Below are 22,494 nucleotides of genomic sequence, written 5' to 3'. Positions count from 1 at the left end.
TCCCTGCTGAAGTTGGGGGGAGATATGGAACTTGTGACGGGTTTAGAGTTCCAGAGCACCTGAGAGGTGCATTAACCAATTCTATAGTTACTTACTAGTCCAGAATTAAATTATAGGGCACGATATGTTGATTCTGTGGCTGAGGCTTGAGTGAAATGAAAGCTTCAATGTTTCCCAGTACTGGCCATCCAAACACCAACAATTATGAACAGTCTCAAGATTCCCAAGTGGGTCAGATCAGGTGTTTGGAGAGTGGGAAAGTCAAATCAAGAATTCAGATTGGTGTAATATTCAAGCGATTGTTTTCAATATTAGTAGGCTGTACTCTGAGACCCTAGAATATCGGTGTGTACATATATGGTGCACATGTGTGTTCTGGAGTATGCTAGTGGGTGGATAACATTGAAGTAGTCTGTAGCCCGAAAACCCCAAAATTGTACTAGTTATAGTTCGAGATCTCCAGATCTCTGCAGACCGCGCTGTCCTAGTATGTGACATCACCTACCATGTATGCTTGTATGAAAATACGGTCAATCATATGTAGTTCGCCACGGAATCAATCAATTGGACATTCCAAGGTTGTTCCTTGATTCTGGAAGTGGAGAAGGTACAGACCTCGAGTACTTCTGTGGACAAGCTTTTCTACTGCTCGGCAGAAACCTCCGAATTTCATACTAGCGTTCTGACTCCTGCTGAATCCTGCATGTGCTGCGAGCCTGCTGGAATCTGGATTCTGGATCGTTCCTTGCTTCAAATGTTGACAAAAAGTGGGGCTCTAGATCTCGTAAACTTATAGTTATTATCGGCGTGCACATGTGGGCCTGGCCGATCAGCTTGAGCAATACGAAGTCGGAAAAGAGACGAATAGAAGCTATCTCAATTCTACCCTTGCTTCTATATACTTCCACTTTCTACTGGAATTAATGTTTAAAGGATTTTATTAAGGTTTCTATACGAGGCGCTATTCACACATGCATGATTTTGATTCATTTAATCTGGATTCCTGGAATATACAAGGTTTCGGGATCTACGTGAAAGTCTAGTCTTTGACTCTTTTCCCAAACACTGAAAGAGTAGGGAAGAAAATTCAAAGTGAACACCGATCAAGATGGTTGAAAAGAGAGAGAATTACACTCGGATAAATCATAAGCTGTGTAATGTAAAATACATAGTGCTGGCCTAAGGCTGCCAGGCTGAACCGAATATGGGTCACGTGGTACCACTTGGGGTCACCTGACGTTGCTTTCTATCTTTTTGGGAGAATCAGCTATGGGTCACGTGTACAATCCCTCAGGGGCCTAAGGCTCAGCCTCAGGCCCTCAGAGGCTCAGATAGCCTCACTTCGTTCAACTATTATGGAATTAAGTGGTAAGATTCGCATTGCATTCATGTCAAATGTTAACTGATATTGGTATTGATAGGATCTTGATGATACCTCGCTCTAGTTACATTCTTGTGGCAATTTGGATGGATAGAATTCAGCAACGCGGAAATAGATTCAGGAAGATAATCCGAGAATAGGGGGATTTTCACTCCTTGATTGAATAGTAGCGAGTGGCTATCTCGTTACTGCCATCAACTAGGATGACGAGAATACATAGTAGTGAATGCACCTAGTACTCTCACTCGCTCCACAAGCAACCGCGCTCGTTTGCGCTTAAATCTTGACAAGCACTTCCTGCTTCTGCCTTGCTGAATCGTTGCATGTCAACGTTGTGATCAAGAACAGTTGGTTGTCCTTCTTCACAAAGTCGATGAATACTCGAAACTTTTCTCCTCTAAAGACGGGATAGTTGCAAAGAGAAAGGTCATAAAGCATGCTTGCTCCGTTGGTCCCTCTCTCAACAAAGAATTTTCCACTGTAGGAACAAGTTCTCCTTGCTGATTCGGCGAGTTCGGTTGTCCCTGCAGTCCAGGGCTCATCCCCTCCAAATGGAGCCTGTCCCGGAATCTCAACGACGCCATTAAAATACCCATCCGGGGTAAAAATGACTTGCCCGTCCAAAGCGGTTCCCCATGGATGAATCTTTTGGTTGCGATCCGATTTATCGATCAGGCTGAACTCCAAAATCTTCCAAACCCCGACAAGGTTGTCACGAATGGGTTTGGCGAGCTGGTCGGCTCTTTCCGGATCGATACCGATGCTTGGACCACCATAGATGCTCTTCTCGTCGTTTGCCTGATCTGGGCCGGCTAGCTCACGAGGGCCCACCTCTGCCTGGAACAAGGATCTGAAATGCCTATCGATATCCTCGGGGCTCCCGAAGTTTTCCGAAACGAGTGCCGTTGCTTCTTTCCTAACCGCCTCCAAAAGACGGCTTCGGAGAAGCTCCAACGATTTATCAGCAACGCGCGTGGTTGCCATGATAGCTCAGGTGGTGAAGACAACGTAAAAGCTCGTCAAGATATCGGAAATCGTGCTCAAAAGCCGGCCGTCCGTGTGAAATCTTCGAAAGAAGAGGGATATGAAATGAGATCTGAGGCAATGTGTAATTGATCGAACCGTAGGTAGCCCCTTCTTATAGACTGAATTCATATCCCAACAAGAAATCAGTCCTAAAATCCTTCAAAATTCAAGTATATGTTAGTACACTTACACGTCGTAGGACCGTGCGCTTCAATGTTCATATAGTGGCGCAGCTCACTTGCATGCACATGTGTGCAGGATTCTGGATTCTTTCACTGAATTTATGCAATAATTATCTGCATGCATAAAAGTGGGCACGGATTCTAAGGTTTGAGTTAGCAACATTGAAGTAAGGTCTTTTGGTTTTGTGGGTTTTGCATGGCCCAGATCTGTGCAGAATTGAGATGTACGATCGTCCTATCGTCCTATCGTGACCACATGATGTATTCACCGATCTTCATGCACACCTGACTTATTTACCGATCTTCATGTATTCAAATGTTACCGTAGTATGTATTTGACATTTTTCTAGATATCAGGATGGTGAGCACGACATTCTCATTGTTGAAAAATTATGGATGCAGTAATATTAGCTTTGTTTTCATCAATTGATGTTGGGAAACTAAGACCTCAAGATGTCACCTTGTAGATATAGCGAGCACTTGAGACATCTGGATACATATACATAATCATGACGCAGGGATAGGTTCAAATGAACATTTGAATGTTTGTTGGTCCTTCCACTACGAGTTTGAGTGCATTGATTAAGCACTTCACTTACTAAGACCAATGCTTTGAATAGTAATTGAGGTATTCTCGTTTCAATGTTCCCTCACCTTTCAATGTTATGATGTATGTAACTCAGGCATGCAGAAACCAAAGCAAGTGCTCCCTAACTCGGATTTTAAACCCTGACCGATATACCGCTTCGTAGGCGAGATGGAGCAGTTCTTAGAACATGCTAGTTGAATGTCCAAAGGACTGACCTCGTATCTGCGAGGGGATGTTCTGACCCGCCAGAGATTGATACATGCAGATGGTCATATGCCTTTCCTGTTTTTTTTTTCCGAAGAAACAAAAGAGCGGATCATGCTCTCCCTCTGTTAGCCGCTCCGTCTGTCGGGCCTTCATGACGCAGCTCGTGCCAAGAGAGTCGAGCCCACTTACCCATCTGTCTCTGCATTGACAACATGTAGGCGGATTTTCAGGACTGGGGCGTTGGATCCCTCACTTGACCTGGGCGTGGGCCTTGGGACGGGCTGAGATGTAAACTTTATTTGAAGTTGAAGGTAATGCTATGCGTCAAGGGCAGGAATCTAGTCCACGTGAATAGAGAGGAGCGGTCTGTATTTTGGAATCAGTGACGACAGAGAGGCATCGCTCATGCAAATATCGTATTCAACAAGGCCAAGGCTTCTGTGGATGATCTGTATGCGTCAATCTCTGACACCCTTTATGCAGGGTTGCATCTCATTTATCACACCCGAAGAGGGGTATAGCAGGTAGCTAAAGTGTCTCATAAAGATGTTCTCTCCAGGCATAAATACAGAAGCTTGGATGTGCTCCTGCCACTCTTGAAAAGTCTCACTTGAATGATCATGATGCGTACTTACCCCCCAATATCGATTAGACAGGATTCACCTGAATGTTCGGACAACCTGGGAAGAAAGAATTCATCATTGGATGTTCTTTCCGCGGGTCCTATCTCTGTGCTTCTCCCGTTACCGTCCTTGAGAGCAGAAACTGCAATTTTATCTGCCTGGACAGTGCTGTTGAACGGTTATTACAGTCAGAATCCAGTCTCATTCCTGATACTCGGCAGGCCAGGGAATCATGGGTCGCCTCATGAGTCTGGCAAGTTGGAGTCAATTTGCGTTGATCTTCAGCCAGACTGGAACGCGGTGGATCTGCAAAAGGCTCTACACCAACGCGCCGAAAGCCCTTCTGCCCCGGACCAAGAAATTAATGATAATTCGGACCGTTACGCCGTTTGGCTCGCGAATGAGGAGGACATACCGGCGGATGAGGGTCGAAAGGAAACATGTGGCCTGGAAAAGGCGTCTGAGGTAAGTCCATGTTCAAGAGGGGCCAAGAGCCAGTGCTGACCTTACCAGATTTGCCTTTTGCTGGTAGCTAAGCGGACCGGAGATGACAGTGTCATCCTCAATTTGTATTCCCGTCGCGCCAGGCCGTGTCATTTCGAATTATCCAATCTTCTGGATAGTTTGCGAAAGGTCTTGGACTCAGTGGTCTACTATCCTTTTCAGATGGTCAAAGATATTGAGGTCATCAGCAACTACGATCGCTTGCGCCTTCGCGGGTGGATGAAGGTCGATCCACCAAAACCCGCAACCACCGTTCATGGTCTCGTGAACCGGCACTATCGAGAAAAACCAGCGCATATTGCGATATCTAGCACTTCAGGAGACGTGACATACGAGGAACTGGGGAAGCGATCTGCTGCGATGGCGTTCCAACTCCGCAGTCTAGGAGTTGGGGCGGGAGTTATTGTCGGGTTCTGCGTGGAAAAGTCCGCATTATCGCTCATCATGCTGCTAGCCATTTTGCGAGCGGGTGCAGGTTATGTCCCCATCGCCACTTCCAATCCCGTGGATCGCATGGAATACATCATGCGGAGGGCTGGAATTCAGGTGCTGGTGACGGAAAGCGCCATCCTCGAGAGATTAAAAGACCACAATAGCTTCCATGAAGTTCGAACGATAACACCCTCATCTCTGGAGAAGGTGGAAGTCCTGGTCGATGGATGGACTCGAGAGCTTGATTTGGACCCTTCCCATGTGGTTTATATAATGTTCACGTCCGGCAGCACAGGGCAGCCAAAAGGGGTTGTGCATCAGCACGGTGCCGTGTCTGGAGCATTGGAGGCCGTTAGCCAGACATTTGGACTGGACCCCTCCACAAAGTTCCTGCAATTCGCCTCATTCTCTTTTGATGCTAGCATATGTGAGCTATTCGCACCGTGGGTTGCCGGAGGGACTGTTTGCATACCCTCCGAGGAGGAGCGCATTGGAGACCTTGAGGGGTTTATGCATAAACTCAACGTGACCGATGCGTCTTTGACTCCTGCCATTGTGAAGACATTAAGACCAGAATGCATACCAACATTGAGGAACCTGTACATTGGGGGTGAGGCACCCACCGCAGCCATCTTGAGCACCTGGGCCGAGAGTGTCAGACTGAGCAATATCTATGGACTCACCGAAGGTGGGGTCTGGGATACTGTCCAGTTCAATCTCAGGTCTAATGACAATCCCAAAGCAATCGGGCGCGGTATTGGTGCAAGATGTTGGATCGTGAATCCAGACAATATTCACAGATTGCAACCAATTGGAGTTGAAGGCGAGGTTCTGCTTCAGAGCCCTTATCTCGCGCATAGATGCCTGGAGGATACCGCACAGAGCAGCAACGCTTTCATTTCGCTACCGGAATCACTTTCGACCATCACTGAGCCATTTCACGCGCGTTGTTACCGAACCGGAGATTTAGCTCTCTGGCAGCCTGACGGGAAAATGATCTTCACTGGTCGTCGGGCCGGGTTCGTCAAAATTTGTGGGCAGCGTGTCGAACTTGGCGAAATTGAAAAGGCCATGCAAGACTGCCTTCCCGGTGGTGAACAGGCTGCAGTAATTCTGACCAAGGACGAAGAAGGGGAAAAAAGCCCGGAGCTGGTGGCTTTTGTGGAACAAAAGGATGGAGGAAATCGATCCTTAGCAGACCAGATGAGCGCAGACCTACAAAAGATTTTGCCATCATACATGGTCCCCAGCGCCTTCGTACCTGTCAAATCCATGCCGCTGACTGACTCCAAGAAGATCCACCGGCAACAGTTGATTGCAGATTGGGCGGCGATGACACTATCCGAGACTATAGCGCTTCGGCCTGGGGGCACCCTGAGCCATACATGGCCCCGTATTGATCCTGCTAATTTGTGGGCGATTCAACTCAGCGAAATTATTGCAGACCTTGTTGAAACAAGACAGCCATCGGCTGGGGAAGGCCTACGCGGCTGGGACTTCCCTTTGACCAGCGTTGGTTTGGATTCTATTCAAACTGCATATCTTTCTCGGGAGATCCGCCGGCGTTTCGGAGGGGCCACTCGAATTCAGGACCTGCAGCAGCCTGGGATCACAGTGTGTCAGATTTATCAGCAACATTCAGAGCGTGCGGGTGACAGATTGGATGGCTGGCCAGATACCAGCACCTCAAGAAATCTCCTTGATGAATTAGATTTGATCAAGGTTCCTGTACCTACCCTCCCGAAAAAAACAAAGAGAGTATTTGCAACATCAGTGACTGGATTTCTCGGCACCCAGTTGCTTCGGGCGTTGCTGGAGGATCCCAGTGTGGGCCACATTGTCGGCCTAGTGCGTTCAAGTAGTGAAGAGGATGCCCGAGATAAGATACGAGCCCATGCTCAGCTTAGTCAGTGGTGGTGTGATGAATTTGACTCTCGAATCGAAGTTTGGCTTGGGGATTTGAGTCTTCCAAGGCTCGGGCTTGACGATGCGCATTGGACGGACCTCACGGGTCGGATGCGCATCGATGGAATCATCCACAACGGTGCCCGAGTCAACTGGCTTGATGATTTCTCGACGCTGAAGCCCACAAATGTTGACAGCACTCGCACTCTCCTAGAGGCCCTATCCAATATGCCAACACCGTGTCCATTCACATACGTGTCCGGGGGGTATCTTCCATCGCCAACAGAAACTCGAGAGCAAGTTTTGAACAATCTCGCTCACGCATGTGGATACGATCAAACCAAGTATCTGTCACGGATGATGGTGGAGGAATACAATCGCCAGCTCGATCAAGGGTCGAATGCATCAGTCCCGCGGGGACGAGTGGTACAACCGGGATATCTGGCTGGCACAAGATGGGAAGGAATTGCCCATACCGAAGACTTCCTGTGGCGCCTGGCTTACAGTATTCTGTCTCTTGGATCTGTGAGCGAAGATCTGCGGAAATCACATATTCCAGTGGCAGGTGTTGAACAGATCACTTCCCTTGTGGTGAACAGTGTTCTGGATCCGCAGAGCAAAGAAGCAGTGAATTGCCACGATGGGGTGCTGATTGATACCCTGTGCAGGACTCTCAGCAGCTGCAGTGGTCGAACTATCAAGACCATGGACCACAGCAAGTGGATGACAGCGTTGAGGGCCGACGTCGAGACCAATGCCTTGGACCACCCTTTCTTACCCGTGATGGATTGGTTTGAAGCAAATATGGGGCAGTTCACGGGCCCTCCTCCAGTGAAGTGCTCCAATGCACTGAGTCAAAGAGACACAATTGCGGCGCTGGATAAAAGCACACGGTACTTGATTGATATAGGCTTCCTTCCGAGCGAAGATGGCAGTCGCCGGCCCGTTGAACAGAGCAATATCACTCGGTTTGTACGATCCAGCAAGTAAGACATTGGGGGTATGATAGCGCAACCGATATTCCTAAAAAAAAAAAAAAAAGTAGCAGTGTTCAATGTTCAATTTTCGTGTAATGAATTGTTGCAGATGGAGAGTTCAAACTTGAGATGGAGTAAATAGATCCGCCATGTGACGGGCCAATGGGAATTTCCCGTCCCAACCCATTCTGCCGCCTGATCACTCTGTCCCTGATCAGTCAGCATGGATGGCGACTCACGTGACGGTAGAGGAACGGTTGGTTCCTGCTGTGACGGAATGAAGAAGGCGGTCGATCCGGGCAGAATTACCGTTTCTTGTTGTTCTTCTTAGTTCTTAGTATATACGGAACTTTTCCCCTCGTCAAGCATCAATTGATCTGTTACCGAACTCAACTATGACCCATATTCATTCCTTCTATCAATAAATCCTTGTTTTCTATCTCTCCCGTATCGAGTTCATTCATTCCCATCTCTTTCCTGACGCCATTCAATTTCCAACTCAAATGCACCATGGTCTTTATTTCAACAATTTCTTCACAAAACAACTTGTTTATTTCTTGATAATTCATAGCTAAAATGTAAGATGCCATTTGATTGTTCTTTCGTGAAGTGCAGGTAACACTGTCTCAAAGTCAAGGAAAGGAAAACGCATAGAGGGTTTCCCATTTGGGAAAGATTCTTGTTTTTCCTCGTGGGATAAACAGATAAATAGTACTTTCATTTTCTTTTTTTCTCTTTCTCTTCCCTCTTCCCTCTCTCAAGTTTCTTTGCCTCTATTCTCTCCCCAGGGCCTCGATTGAAAAATCCATAAGTCAAGCATGCCTTCATCTAGCATGTCACCTGGCGTAACATTGTTCACCCTCGAGCAGGTGTTGACATTGGCTTCCACTATGCCCTTGAATAAACAAACACTGGCCATTGCCATTCCCCAAGGGTGAGTCCTGTTTCTTCTTTATGATTTTCTTGACGAAGCTAGTCTTACCTTCTTCCCCTTCTCCTCCTACTTTATTTCTTGTCCATGAATCCCCAATCCCCTGTCTCCACCTTTCCTCCCTCTCCCCCCTCCCCCCTCCCCCCTTCCTTCTACCTTCTTTTCTCTGTCTCTTTACCCACATCAGGCTCTTCCGTGTCAAGCTACTCCCTTTGTTCACCCTCTTCATATTCCTTCCAGTGCCATTCCTTCCATCTTCTCTTTCCTATTTTCCTTTGATGTCCAAATATTTACGCCCACGTTTCCTCATTTCTTTTCCACTTTCTCTACTTCATATCCACTATTGCCCTTCTATAACCAGCCCAAATTTCTGCCTGTCCATTATCATACAAGAATGTCTCAATTGGACTTGGGTTACGAACCATCCACTCTTATCTTGATACTGTCTAATCCTGCAAGCATCATATATGTATGACTAACAAAGATCACGATTTGTTTACAACACATGTTAACGTTTTTTAGTCCATTGACTTGATTTTGCCATTTGGTGTCTCTATTCAATTGAGCCAATGCTCCAATTTTGTGCTTGATACTCTGCAACAATCTGCCAACCTGGCCCACATGCATGAAATCAAATTTGTCCAAAGTCATCTCTCTGCTTTTGATGATGAATGATTCATGGGCACTCGTTGATCAACAATCAATTTTCTCTTCTCGAGAAAGCAAAAGAAAAAGAGATTCAACTAGGAAGACAAAAGCCTGCTCCTTACTATCTTCACAATATCTGGTCAATGGCGAAGAACGGCATGCAGCGTGGAGGCACAATCTGCTGGGCCATTGATCCTAGCGATGAAGAAGCATCGAGTATCCACTTTCCAGTCACGCTGACAATCGATGCTGGATAAAAATATGGTTCATAAGAAACGGTTCAATCTTGACATGTTCTTCCTTGCAACGATAATCTTCAACATGTTGATTACTTTGATATTTGGATCATCCAACTCCCACGCATTGTCAAACTGAAAATAATTCAACGCGAATACCTCGCAATCTGCGCGATACTGGCCACGAACACATGGTAAGTTGCCTCGGCCTTTGATATAAGATTTCCTCCTTGAACCCATTTTACTAACCTCATATAATTATAAGTATTTGTTTGGATATCACCATTCTCACATATTTCCAATGCGTCCTCATCCACGGCACAGATTTAACCTGGCTTTTGAACCTTCTGATTGTCCGCCCAAACATCGAACCGGCGTTGGCAATCGTCTCTGCGTGTTTAAACTACCTCGAACCACCTGCCAGACTCTCAATTCGAAGTGCACTGGGCAGCTGGGGTTCTTGAAGGGCAATCATGACAAAACCTCAGAAAAAGACCAATGTCAGGGTGGACTAGGAATGGGCTCCCGTGGTTTTTCCAGACCAGAAACCTGATGTTGAATTATTGGTTGGAACGAATGAAGGACACACATGATTATGAGATTCAGTCCAATTCTGTTTATTCTATGTACTTCGCATGCACCCCCTCTAAATTTGGGGTGGTTGATGATCAAAAGATGTCACATACTAGGCTCAACGCCTGACTGACCAAAGATTTGTACATCCGAAATTAGATACAAAGACATATTAGTTAGTGGCTTTGCTTGATTCTTCTTGTTGAACGAGACGAATTTCATCCAAAAGCTCCCGCCCACCAGCATCCTCCAGCTGTTTTGCAAGCAATTCTCCAAGCGCCTCCGCTTCACTATCGCTAGTCACATTTGCGACGGCGTGTTCCGAAATCTGGCTCAAGCCATGAGGGTGAATAATCGTACCTTCAAGTTGCAAACGACCCCCAGGAGAAACTGGACTATCCCCTTTCTCGATTGTGGAGTTAACAGCCACTGGGGACGAGCATCCTCCCTGGAGAGTACGGAGCAATGACCGCTCTGCCAGACAGATCCACCGCGTAAGGGGATCCTCAATGGCTTGCACGATACTCAAAGTTTGAGTATCATTCTCACGGATCTCAATTCCTAAAGCCCCTTGTCCAATGGCGTAGGGGAATTGAGATGGATGCAGATGTTTCGTAATGCGACTAGTCATATTAATCCGGTTTAAGCCAGCGGTTGCAATGATGATCGCAGAAAAAGGGCCCTCGGGATCATCAAGTTTTCGCAATCGAGTATCACTGAGGAAGTCAGTCTATACCATCCACTTTGATGCTCTCATGAGAGGACATATGCTGTTAAGGGAGTAAAGGAGGATATTAGCCTTACATATTGCCTCGACACTCCTGTACTTCCAGATGAGGGTATTTGTATCTGAGGAGTGCCTTTCGACGGGTAGAGCTGGTACCAATCACCGACCCTGCAGGCAGTTGGTCGAGGTCGGTATACTGTTCCCGCAGACTCGCCTTGACAACGAATGCGTCAGTGGGATCCTCGCGGTGAATGATTGCGCCTAGAGCACATTCGCTCGGTAGACGGGTTGGCATGTCCTTCAGGCAATGCACGAGCAAGTCCAACTCGCCGGCGCAGAGCTTGGTCTCCATCTCCTCTGTCCAGATATTTTTGGCTGCGTCGGAGGGTCCTCCGAACTTGAGGAACGGGCTTGTTTTGTCCACGTCCCCGCTGACAGAGATGGTTTGCCATGGGAATTGGATTTGGGGGTGGGCGCTAGATAAGGCTTTAGAGACTCGCTCAGCTTGGACTAGTGCCAATTTGGAATTGCGGGTTCCGATCGTGAGCTTTGAGGCATGTGTAGCATTTTCTGTCATGATTGAGGTGCTGGCGTTGGATATGCCGAGTTAAAGTGCTTGTAATCTTGTGGTGGTCACTGGTGGGGGTGTGGTGGGAAAAGAGGTGTCGACATCTGGATGGCGTTAGATCTTCGGTTAGATCTCGGCGTAAGCATCTGATTTGTTCAGATAATAAGGCTGAAACTATGCGCACGTTCTGCCATTATCAGATCAGTATTCTGGATCTTGGAATGTTATTCGATCGAAGGGTTAATCCGATTTTCAGTTGGAAGAATGAAGGGATATAGTTCATAGAAGGTTTTGCCGGAACATGCACATGTGCGTGTCTACGATAGCCTACTACCTACACGTGGCGTTGAATACTCCCTTCATCCGCACATGTTTCCCACATTCTTGGTCAACATATTTGGCTTTCCCCTACCTACAGTAGTGTTCTCTGGATTTGGAATTCCCTCAAGTGTGAATTACCGAGGTCACTGGCCTGGACGGCAGCAGTATGATTACGACGACTGTGGAGGGCTACATAAAAGGTTCAGCCACTTACTCCAATGAAATGAAAAAGACGATACCTTGCCCTAACCGATATCACCAGGACGGTCATACTGCATATTGTACACGTGAATCTACATCCACATGTGCAATGAGTCAGGGGCGATGCGGCTCGCGATGATTTCCCAGGAAAGGAGCCACTCTCGTCTCTACAGCAAGTCAATGAGGGCTGTGCTCATCAACCCTTCCAAGTAATAACCCAGACGAGCATCATATCAGACGAGCACCAACTCAGACATACTCTTACGCAATGTCAGGGTGTCTGACGCCATCTTCGACGACCCTTTGCAGACATGGTCCAAGTGAAGTACAACGCATATGCGAAATGAACCTATCCTATCGCTAGGTTGCTCAAATCCCCATGGTCGGATTGCCCACATCCGAGCAAGATTATCGGGGTAGCAATGGTCATCTTTCAATTCGCGACCGGACAAGCCAATGTTTATTCTGCGTCACTGCGTGGCGTGGGAAAAGACGCTCAGTCGATGCGGTTCCTGATCAGGAAGACGAGAGGGAATCTCCAAGGGTCACTGGGGACATAAGAAAGCGGAAAGCAGCGGTGAGATGAGGTTGAGGTCCTAAAAGTATAGATTCAATAATCATTAGATCTATAGATTAAGTGTGACATCACCAGAGAAGGTTAGCTACGACTCCCTGCATATTCTGTGACTAAATCCCTCAGCATTGAATTGTTTCCCCAGACCGCTGCAACGTATCTGAGCCCTACAGGTTGCACTGGGAAGTATAGATGTCATCCAAGAAGGCCCCAACTCACCAAGGATATGGCAGGTAGGCCAGACGAATCAGAAGGCGACGAGGAACCGTTAGCTAGAACCAATGGACCAACACCGGATTCAGTATCCCGCAGACCTACACATGCGCATTAGTCATTCGACCTTGTAATTATCACCGAACCAACCATTAATAGCTATCGACTATTATGTAGATACAGAGATCCGCAAAGAGCATCCGATAACCAAATAAAGTAAAGCCTCCGTATATTTCCAGCCAACAACACCTTTGGCCCCACTGGTGGCCACTTCGCGACAGATCGGAAATGATATCACCCATGATATCACGGGCCTTTATACACGCCACCACCGCCTTTACTGCCATTCAATTCCGAAATCCGTTTGTCATGAGATTAATAATAAATCAGGTGATGGGCGATTGCGATGGCAACAACCATGTCCCACGGATAGATGTAGTACGTAGTCTACGCAGAGACTATACTGACTAATATTTCAGAAATCATTCAGAATCTCAGATGACTATTCCACACAAATGACTTTGGCGCACTTCCCACCACGGTTTACATATGACGATGATCAATCATCACCCCCAGTTCTGTGATGATCCTGAATATCATGCCCCCGGCCTTATCCGAGGTTTATTTGTGTGTGTACGCGTATTATTTGTTCAAATGCTAGTGTTGTTGTGCTGCTGCGGGGATGCGATGTTGTTATTGGTAACTGGTTGCCGTCCGGGTGACCGGGGGCTGCGGGCCAACCATGTTTTTGTCCCTTTTGTCGATCGATAAATTGACGATCTCAAGTACCGGGTTTGGGGACTAATGCTGAGAGATGTTCATGTTTCAAAGGGCCAAAACACACTTTTGATTTGACATTGGAGGAAGGTGTTAGAATTGTTGGTACTGGTTACATATCTGATACGTTCGTGTTATTTTACATGTTTGTTCGGTATTTCGGGTATCAAAAATCCAACTTTTTCTTGTAAATCGTTCCTTGAAATCTTGTATTCGGGTTGATTGTGCCGAATGTATATGATGTATCCATGGATGCGGTTAGTACAGATCTGGACTATGAAGAGTCGATGCAGGGGCTATGTGGTATATCCCGTACAGTGTAGCTATTATACTACGACCCTGTAGTATCTTTGGCTACCGGGCGCAGGAAGCTTCCAAGTTTGGAAATCGGCAGCTCCATGTTATGCTCCAGAACTGGAAGGTTTGTCTATACCTACTGGGAGGCCTCATCCACATTAAAGGATGACTAGGTAGGCAACACCAAACCCGTACACAAGGCCACCATAATTGGTGCGATAACCCACAGTACGATGCAGGGGACGTAAACACCGGGCGCAGCAACCATAAGCACCCGCGATCCTGATACCCAACACCAACATACCGAGGGCCAAAAAAGGCGAAATCACCCTCATCCAAGACAACAGCTGCAGTGGCCCGTATCGCGCGATAAGCACGGTCGATCCAGTGTGTGTAACTACTAACTAGGACATACTGTACGGAGTATGTAGGTCATCAAAGATCTAGAGGCGGTAAGCATCAGCAGCCAACAACAACATTAACCCGACCGCAAGCATTGCTCGATCGGTCCGTACCGAGTCCCAAGGCCAAGACCAAGACCTGTAGCCGGTCGATCCCGAAGGCCGAAATAGTATCATCACACCTCCTTCCACTGCAAGGAAAAAAGCTTCACAGAATCCATCATCCGCCCCTCTGTTACCATTTCGCCGGAGTTGTGTAACCTCTTGGCGCCAACCCCGGTTCCCAATAGTAGTCCTCCTAGTTTCAATGCTCGCCAAGACTCCTTCCTTCCTGCGCGCAGGCTGAGTTAGATCGCCATGATCGCCCTTGGCGCAGCAGCATTTGAAATCACACTGCCGAGCCTCAGGCGCAGTCGCAGTTGTGGTGGTGGATGGGGAAATGGTGATGATGAACGGAGTATATGGAGGACTGGGTTGAGGTATGGCTTGGCGCCGAGAGGGTGATCTTTATTTCTTTTGAAACGTATGTCCACAATGGGTAATTGGCATTGTTATTGAGATTGGCGTTGGTATTGGCGTTGGTCGTTTGGGCATTGCCCCTAAAAAAAAAAGCCGAGATGTGCTCTGTATTGTTTCTCCAGATTCCAGAAATAGAAAATAGTACTCCGTAATAGGAGAGGAGACGATGTGGAGGAATCAAGGGGGAAGCCAAGAACTGGTGTTCGTCCACTTTCTTGACCCCAGAATATTTTTGTGGAGCTGAAGCATCAGTGTTGTTACTCCCCCCTTGTTCTTTTGATTTGTTTTGATTTGGGGTTGGGGGATCTGACACCTCCCATGGAGTTGTTGCATCGGGCGTATTTCGAAGCCTGGTCTGTTTTGGATGTGCAAGGCTTGGCAGTCAGGATTGTTGTTCTTGTGCCAAGAAAGAGTCTGCCAAGGGGGAAAAAAAGATGTTGTCCTTCTCTCCTGACTTTTGGTTTGATTATGGTCCTGTGTGATTTCAATGTTTGAATCATGCACGTTATTGTTCTTGGCAGATTAATGCGGAATGATCGTGAAGGTGCAACTTGGGTATTTCTTGAAATGATTGTTATTTTTGCTTTTTTTTTTTTTCGCTGACCGTGATCCGTACGCAATACAGAATATTGAAAATACCCAACATACTCTGTACACTCTGTAAGATACTAGTCGAGGTCAGAGAGTTCGCCTGGAAGATTCCAAAGTTTGGGCTTACTGTATGTAAGCTGTACCTACAGCGTAGATCAGGTATCTACTCCCGAGTTCACTGTAGGTACCGTTCGCCGCTCGCCACAGGATTACTGTGGCAATGGTGAAGGCAACTATGTATCTGAGATGATGCCTGTAATTCTTGTTTTCTCTTTCTCTTCTGCATGTGGGATTACTTGATTCCTGTTGGGCGAATGACTCAACAATAATCCAATAATAGACTTGAGTCTTGGTATACTGTAACGATGGAAAATTGTTAGCTTATGGTTACTGCAGCGCTGAGAAACGGGAAATTTCATCCCGTCTTCTCGGGGAAGCACAAAGGTATGACCAAGACAAAAGTACGATTGAATGTGGTTTTACTCATTTACTCCTCACGAAGTAAACGAGTGCAGTTGGGGTAAGATGAACTATTGGAGAATTAAGGAGAATCCAGTGGATAAGGGGAAAGATAAGGGCGATTTGATTAGCAAATGGAGCAAATCGTGCCAAATGTACAGTACAAAAGTCCAACAATAAGAAAATCCTCCTTAATCCTCCCCCAAAAGAGCACCAACAAGCGAGACAACCGCCTGTCAAATGATGAAACGTATGTCAATCCCCTTGGAAAATCGATCAACGTCCACCAACGGAGATCGAGTGAGATCCAACTGGCGAGGAGTTTAACCGGATCCGGCGTTCGTCGCATCGCAAGTGGAGAGGCGGTTAAAATGCCTCATACTTAGAGAAACGCCAACCCATGCACGACTATAACTAGACTATGACTACTGTACCTTAGCTTCTGCCAAATCAACCGCACGATCCCTAATACGTTCCAAGCTCGACTCCACTTCCCCGGTTGATGCTGCCGGTCAACAGTTGCCTTGTTCACCTGTGCAGCCTGCATTGCAGTTACTTAGAGTACTTCGTACCCTTGTTCCCCTCCAATTTGGCTCGCAGGATCGCGGACATCGTGCCGCTCGTGCCAGTCTCACAGTAGCGCCAGCCTCCACCTGCACTGTTCACACCTTATTGCACTATACACGGGTTTTAGTCTGTGTTGCGGATCCCCGAGGACGGCTTGTCGTCGACTTCATCAAATCCGTCGAATTAGTCGGATCCCCATGGTTTGACGTTGTGGATTTGTGCCCCGTTTCTGGTGCCACGAGAGCAACGACTGGGGCAAATGGTGAAGTCCACGATTTTGTTGTTGTGGGGGCTGATTAGGGACTCCGTTTAGTTCCCGGTGCTGTTTTTTTTTTTGTCTCGCTTGGCTCCCTACTTTTCCCGTTAGTGGCCTTTTGTACTAGTATTTTCCCCCCTTCATTTCTCTATTCTTTGTAATCATCCAACCCGGGCTTAGTTAGGACTAGTAAAATCCAGAGTGGAATTCGAGTAAAAAATTGTTCACGGTGCATAAACGAGATTGTGTATGCTCGTATTTCCGGCATAGTAACCGAGAGCTGCAATGAGACGTGAGCAAGGATAAGGAAAATAATCGGCTTGACCCCGGAGCTGTGTACTCCAAGGGAAAATAGTACGGCGTAAGGCAAAAAGAAAAGAAAAAAAAAGGCCCGACAAATCTCGTGGCACGATACCTAATACAGTACGGATACTAATCCCAGAGCTGAATTCCCATCTGATTACAGATGATTGAGAAACGTGGAATATAGCATGTCTGGTTGACAAGCTTTTTTGTTTCGCCCATGAATTTCCAACCTGTCTGCGCCTTCTACCTTCTAACCGGTTCATAGAAATATGCAGTCCAGTGAGCTTCCTCGATACCGACAGGGGTCATGCCTGCTCGCGACCGATGTGCTGCAGTGTGGGGTTACGATCCGAGGATTTTCATGAAGCTTGTCGCGATCTAACCGCTTGTTTAATGTTTCCAAGGTTTTGTGTGAGAAAACTTGCAGCTTTTCTTTCTCTTTGATCCAGGATCCTGGTTGACCTTGAATCCCTTTTTGTTTTCCTGTGTATTATTACTGGTGAAAGAATCTGCAGTTTACCCTTTTTTTTTTCTTTCTTTTTCTTTTTCTTTCTCGAGTACAACGTATGGAGTTACCTTGGCCATTGTTACTGGGTCCGCAGGTCTCGGGGAGAACCCGATTGCAATCGTGACTGACCGCTCCTCTACTCCAACGTGGTGGCCCGTCAGCTCCAACGCAAGCGATTGGTGATTTTGACCTATAGAAGCATAAAACAACGATTATGATGGTGAGGGGTTTTCTTCATGATTCATTCCCTGATTTTCATTCCAAGAGACCTTTTTCATTCTTATTTTTTTTTCCACCTTATAGTGGGGAGATCCAAGTACACGTTTCACCGCAGGTCGAGGGTACAGTGTAGGATAGAGAATGATTTTCGTGTTTTTGTTTTAATTTTATTTCAAATATCCATTTTCATCCTGTCCACGCGACTCGTGATGCATGTGAGTTAGGTACCTAGATGTAAGTACCTAAGTACCTGAAGAGGTTGGGAATTCGCCTCTCAGCATGACGACTCTTTCCACTCAAATTAGATCTCAATGGCTATGAGTTGGGCTGGTGGTAGATCAATAAAGAACGGTGCTGCCTTTCAAGACTTGGCATGCTTTTGGGCAGGCAATGCATTGAGGATCATAGAAAGCACAGCCGTATACCAAGACCGATCTACCCGGAGGTACATGTGTACACAGCTTACTATATGTGGGGGATATGCTAGAGGGTCGAGTTGCGTTGCTGTACGTATACACCCTATACAAAGGACTATCTGCCGTTCTCTGTACACCGTAGGGAATAATCTCCAAAGTAATCTCCATTACCAAAAAAAAAAAGTAAATAAAAAAAGATCCACTCTCAAACCCATTCGTTTAGTTGTCAATATCTACGTCAGAAGAAGATCCCCCAGAGATGAGCATCCGCATTAAGGGAGCAAGGCCTACCCCGGACATTTTTGAATATTGAATACTATTGATCAAAGCAGTGCCAAGAGGAAAGATTTGCACAAAGCGCGCAGAGCGCGTTTATAGTTTGAGTGTTTGGGGAGGAGGTTTGACTTTCAGCCTTTCGTTACCAGGTTTAGCTACGGAGTATAAGTGGATAAGAGGGAAAGCAGGTAAATGGACTAAATTGACTTAATTGGGGACTAGGGCCACTTCTAGGGTTCAGGCACAGGTACGAGCGGTGCGATACCGGTCAATACGGTGGATCGGCGCCGAGAGCGGTAGCCGGGAGAGCTGTGACGTGGAGATAACCATACGGTAAGAAAAAATGTATGAAACCATCGATTCTTTTTTACTGTTCTCAGAAAAATGTGAGTAGGAGAATAGTAATAATAGTAATAACAGTGACAATTCCGATCAGATTAGACCATTGAACAGCAGTAACTATTCATATCAAAGGTATGTTATAATGTATCTTCTTCTTCTTTTGTTTCTATGCAAATTCCTCAGAATCAATCTATGATGTAGTGTCACAGTAGATGTGAGTTTAGTATTGTAAAAGCGGCAGGTTTTTTTTTTCTGGAGCGGCAGCCCTCAACTGGGTTAGCCAGCAACAAAATCCCTCATACAATCCAACTTAACCAGCAACTCAACACACAATAGTCATCAACCGCTCCACCTTGAGACGGAAAATCAAAATGAAACCAATCGTGCCACGGAAAGCATAGAATTAAAAAAGGGCCCCAGCGGCAGATGAAGAAGGAATAACCAGTTGAAACAGTAAGAAAAAAAAACACAGAAACAGAAAATCAAAACCAGAAACCAGAAAGCATCGGAAACAAGAAGATATCCAGAAACTGTACTATATTGTATACTTTATTGTATCGAGTCAGTTATACTATTTTTATGTGCAGGAACTTGTACTGCATATTGGTGGGTCTGGTGTAGAATCCGAGTGGAAGGGACTTGCAGCAGTGGCGGGAAAAAAAAACCCAAGAGAAAACGGAAAAAACCGAAAAAATCGAAAAATTGAAATTTTTTAATTCGAAAAAAGGAAAATTGAAAACCAAAAAAACCGAAAAAAACCGAAAAAAAATTCCCCAAAATTCAACTTTCCACGCTAAGCCTAAGCCGATCGTGCCGCCCATCGTCACTCTCTCCCACCCTACTTCATTCCCCCCCTCTCCACTCTACTATACTATACTAATTTTCTTTAATCTCCCCTTCTTTCCATTCCTTTCCTTTTTCTCACAGTTGCTTGAACTTCATATCTATTCAGTTTCGCCTCAAATTTTCGAATCAGCAAGATTATCTTGGCAAGCCAAGACCTATTCCTGCCACTCCGACAATCATTGAACGCCGATATTCGTGAAAGCCATTCTATCGTTCTTGGCGCTGTGCTCCTCGTCATTGAATACTCCTTGATACTCGCCCCCCAAATATGTGCTGTATATCATGACAAGTTGTCCTGCACAGGACTGAAGTGTTCGCCGCCTGGGTTGATCATACTTGGTGATCGATATCAAGAGAGCATCTAATCTTCATAACCCCCAAAAAAAATCCCCATTTCGACTTCTTTTTTTATACCAATACTGGAAACAAAGGCAATCAACGCGACTTTCGAATGTTTTCTTGGATTTGGGATTGAAATCGACATGGCTCAAACTCGTGGAGATCGATTCTCCTTTCACAACCTACTGAAGATGCTCATAACACCGAACACTTCCAACAAACCAGCACACGACGAAGCCGAAATGGCTGAGGATCTAGACGAACCCCCTGATCACCATCATATCTTGCACTCTACTCCGATGAATGAGGACGTTGTCTTCACCCGGCCGTCTTTGGTCGACCGCAAGGAATCCCTGCTCACACGCGCCCTGAAGAGCAGTCCGGAAATGTCACCTATTGAACAACACCACACCTCTATGCACGACTCGATTTACTCCTACCGCTCCTACCCGCACAGCAACATCTCCGGACTTTCTACCGCCGAGTTGACCAGTGATGGCGGTCTCACCAGCCCTTCCCTCTCCAACACACCTAGTCCGCCACTTCCTCCGCAGATGATGAGCAAAGCCGCCATGGCCGGCAAGAAGGAAATTTCTCAGCGGGTAAAGGTCGTCGATACCAATGAGAACTCTGTCGAGGCCAACCTTGGACGTAAGCGTTGTATCAGTTTTGCCTGCGGTGGCAAGGCTCAGCAATCAGCCCAGCCCAAGCCCTCTTCGCCCCAAAAGACACAAATAACTACGCCTCAAAAGGATACCCTCCAACCTCCGAAGCGTCAATCAACTCTCACATTTGACTGCCCAAGTCGTCAGACTGTAATCCAAAGAGAACGCTCACCGGGTCGGAAATCTGCCTTCCGCAATCGGTGCCGTGGCTCCCCGGCTCCTGCCACCCGCAAGACTTCCTCTTCTTCATCCGCCCACGCCCCTGAAGAGACCAAGGCACCTATCGCGACTACGCCCAAGGGTGTTCCGACCAGTGGTCTAGGAAAGTTCGAGGAATCCGAAGAGACTCGGTTCCATGAGTTTGCTAGCTCTGTGGACGACGACGATGAGTGGGTCAAGAAGTCGACGGAGTTTACCGAGAAGATCACCTTGAACGACTGTATGAAGAAGGAAAACGCAATTCGCCGCCTTGCTGAGGAAGCCGATCAGGAAGAAGAAGATGAGGATGACGACATCGAGGATCTCGCCGACGATGACTCAACTGTTCACGACTTCTCTTCTGATGATGGCAACGAGTCAGACAACGAGGAAGGTTTTGCGGATTCAGATGACAGCGATGACGATGGCTCGGACTACGAATTTTGGGCTCCCTCTGCGTCAAATTCTGACAACAATGTTCCTTCCATCGATATTTTCCCTCCGACCATGGAACGTCGGGCTTCGAACACCTCCTTTGATTCCATGACCGACGATCATCAAAAGTGGCTGCCGGCGCCCGTGCAGAAACTTGGCGCACGTCGTGGCGCCACCAAGCCAATCAAGATGCGCCCGGGTACTCCTAATTTGCCCGACAGCACCGATTTCGTCTGTGGAACTTTGGATGAAGATCGCCCTCTCGAGGCCGCCTACAAATCATGTCTCGAACAGCGCCGCATTTCCAAGCGTGTTATAATTCCTCAAGACATCGACCCTAGTTTCCCCACCAGCGACCCCGAGGCCGAAGAGGATCTCGAGGATCTCTCCGAGGACCAAGAGGAATCTGATATCGAACCTGTCCGCGGTCGAACAGAAGCCCCGACTCGTTCTTCTCCACGACACTCTCCCAAGCGCATGGTATCCCCGCCTCCTCCTCGGGCTGGTCGCGCCTCGCCCAAACGCCTCAAGTCACCACCTCCTCGTGTTCGGGCCAAATCCCCCTCGCCTAAGAAGTGGAAGGAGATGCCGATTAGGGAGTCGCCTAGCGGTCTCAACATCAGCCACTTGGTTCAGCATCGTCAGCCTCTCGTGCGCACCAAGTCGTTGCCTCGTACACCCAACCCATTCTTTGCCACCCACCAGTCACATCAATGGCACGGAATTCCGCCTTTGTCTGAATCACCAGAGGAAGGCGATTCGCACATTCGCGAGATCATGCACACACGTGGCCCCATCGATATTGTCGAAGGCCTCGAAAAGAAGCGCCAGAAGCGAAAAGAAAAGTTCTGGCGCCAACACTGCCGGAAGCAAGCCGCCAAGGGACAAACAACCCAGCGGAAGGCTCCAGGCAAGGGAGCTAAACGGATGAAGGAGCTTGGCCTCGAAGTTGCTGAGAGGTGCAGAGCTTATGGTGTCGCCGAAGACACTCAGCTCGTCCTATCCGTTTAGGCTCTCTATACATTCAAAGGACTTAAAAGTGTCCTCCCCCATACCCCCTTTAACTGAATTGTACATACACACTTTTCACCCCCTTTCGCTTGGTCTGTGATCTGTGATCCAAGTCCTTCGCTTATATACAACTTTTAACCCAATTCCTGTCATCCACCTTTGGCTTTCTTTTCTTTCACTTGCTGTTTGCTTTCCACTCGGCTCTTTTGTTCTATTTTCTCTTCTAATCATCCTGGGGAGGACCTGTT

General features: G+C 47.1%; 4 protein-coding genes across 4 annotated transcripts; 2 read left to right on the top strand and 2 right to left on the bottom strand.

Moving 5' to 3' along the window:
* Positions 1–1,657: 1,657 nt before the first annotated feature.
* On the bottom strand, positions 1,658–2,365 carry N7466_003738 (uncharacterized protein; the record flags this gene model as incomplete). Its single annotated transcript, XM_057163135.1, has 1 exon — positions 1,658–2,365. The coding sequence occupies one exon, from the start codon at positions 2,363–2,365 to the stop codon at positions 1,658–1,660; it is 708 nt and encodes a 235-aa protein (XP_057021816.1).
* A 1,634-nt stretch (positions 2,366–3,999) lies between these two features.
* Positions 4,000–7,839, top strand: N7466_003737 (acetyl-CoA synthetase-like protein; the record flags this gene model as incomplete). Its single annotated transcript, XM_057163134.1, has 2 exons — positions 4,000–4,473; positions 4,522–7,839. 2 exons carry the CDS (start codon positions 4,000–4,002, stop codon positions 7,837–7,839), a joined length of 3,792 nt encoding a protein of 1,263 aa, XP_057021815.1.
* Positions 7,840–10,386: 2,547 nt separating this feature from the next.
* N7466_003736 (porphobilinogen deaminase) lies at positions 10,387–11,518 on the bottom strand (the record flags this gene model as incomplete). Its single annotated transcript, XM_057163133.1, has 2 exons — positions 10,387–10,930; positions 11,019–11,518. The coding sequence occupies 2 exons, from the start codon at positions 11,516–11,518 to the stop codon at positions 10,387–10,389; spliced, it is 1,044 nt and encodes a 347-aa protein (XP_057021814.1).
* An 8,610-nt stretch (positions 11,519–20,128) lies between these two features.
* On the top strand, positions 20,129–22,246 carry N7466_003735 (DUF2457 domain-containing protein; the record flags this gene model as incomplete). The annotated part of the gene is made up of 1 exon (XM_057163132.1): positions 20,129–22,246. One exon carries the CDS (start codon positions 20,129–20,131, stop codon positions 22,244–22,246), a length of 2,118 nt encoding a protein of 705 aa, XP_057021813.1.
* Between the last annotated feature and the right edge of the window lie 248 nt (positions 22,247–22,494).

The sequence above is a fragment of the Penicillium verhagenii genome (genome assembly GCF_028828195.1).
Source record: "Penicillium verhagenii strain IBT 33310 chromosome Unknown utg000005l_segment0_segment0, whole genome shotgun sequence".
Lineage (NCBI taxonomy): Eukaryota > Fungi > Ascomycota > Eurotiomycetes > Eurotiales > Aspergillaceae > Penicillium > Penicillium verhagenii.
Note: the sequence above shows the minus strand (reverse complement) of the source record. Positions and strands in the feature narration are given on the sequence as shown.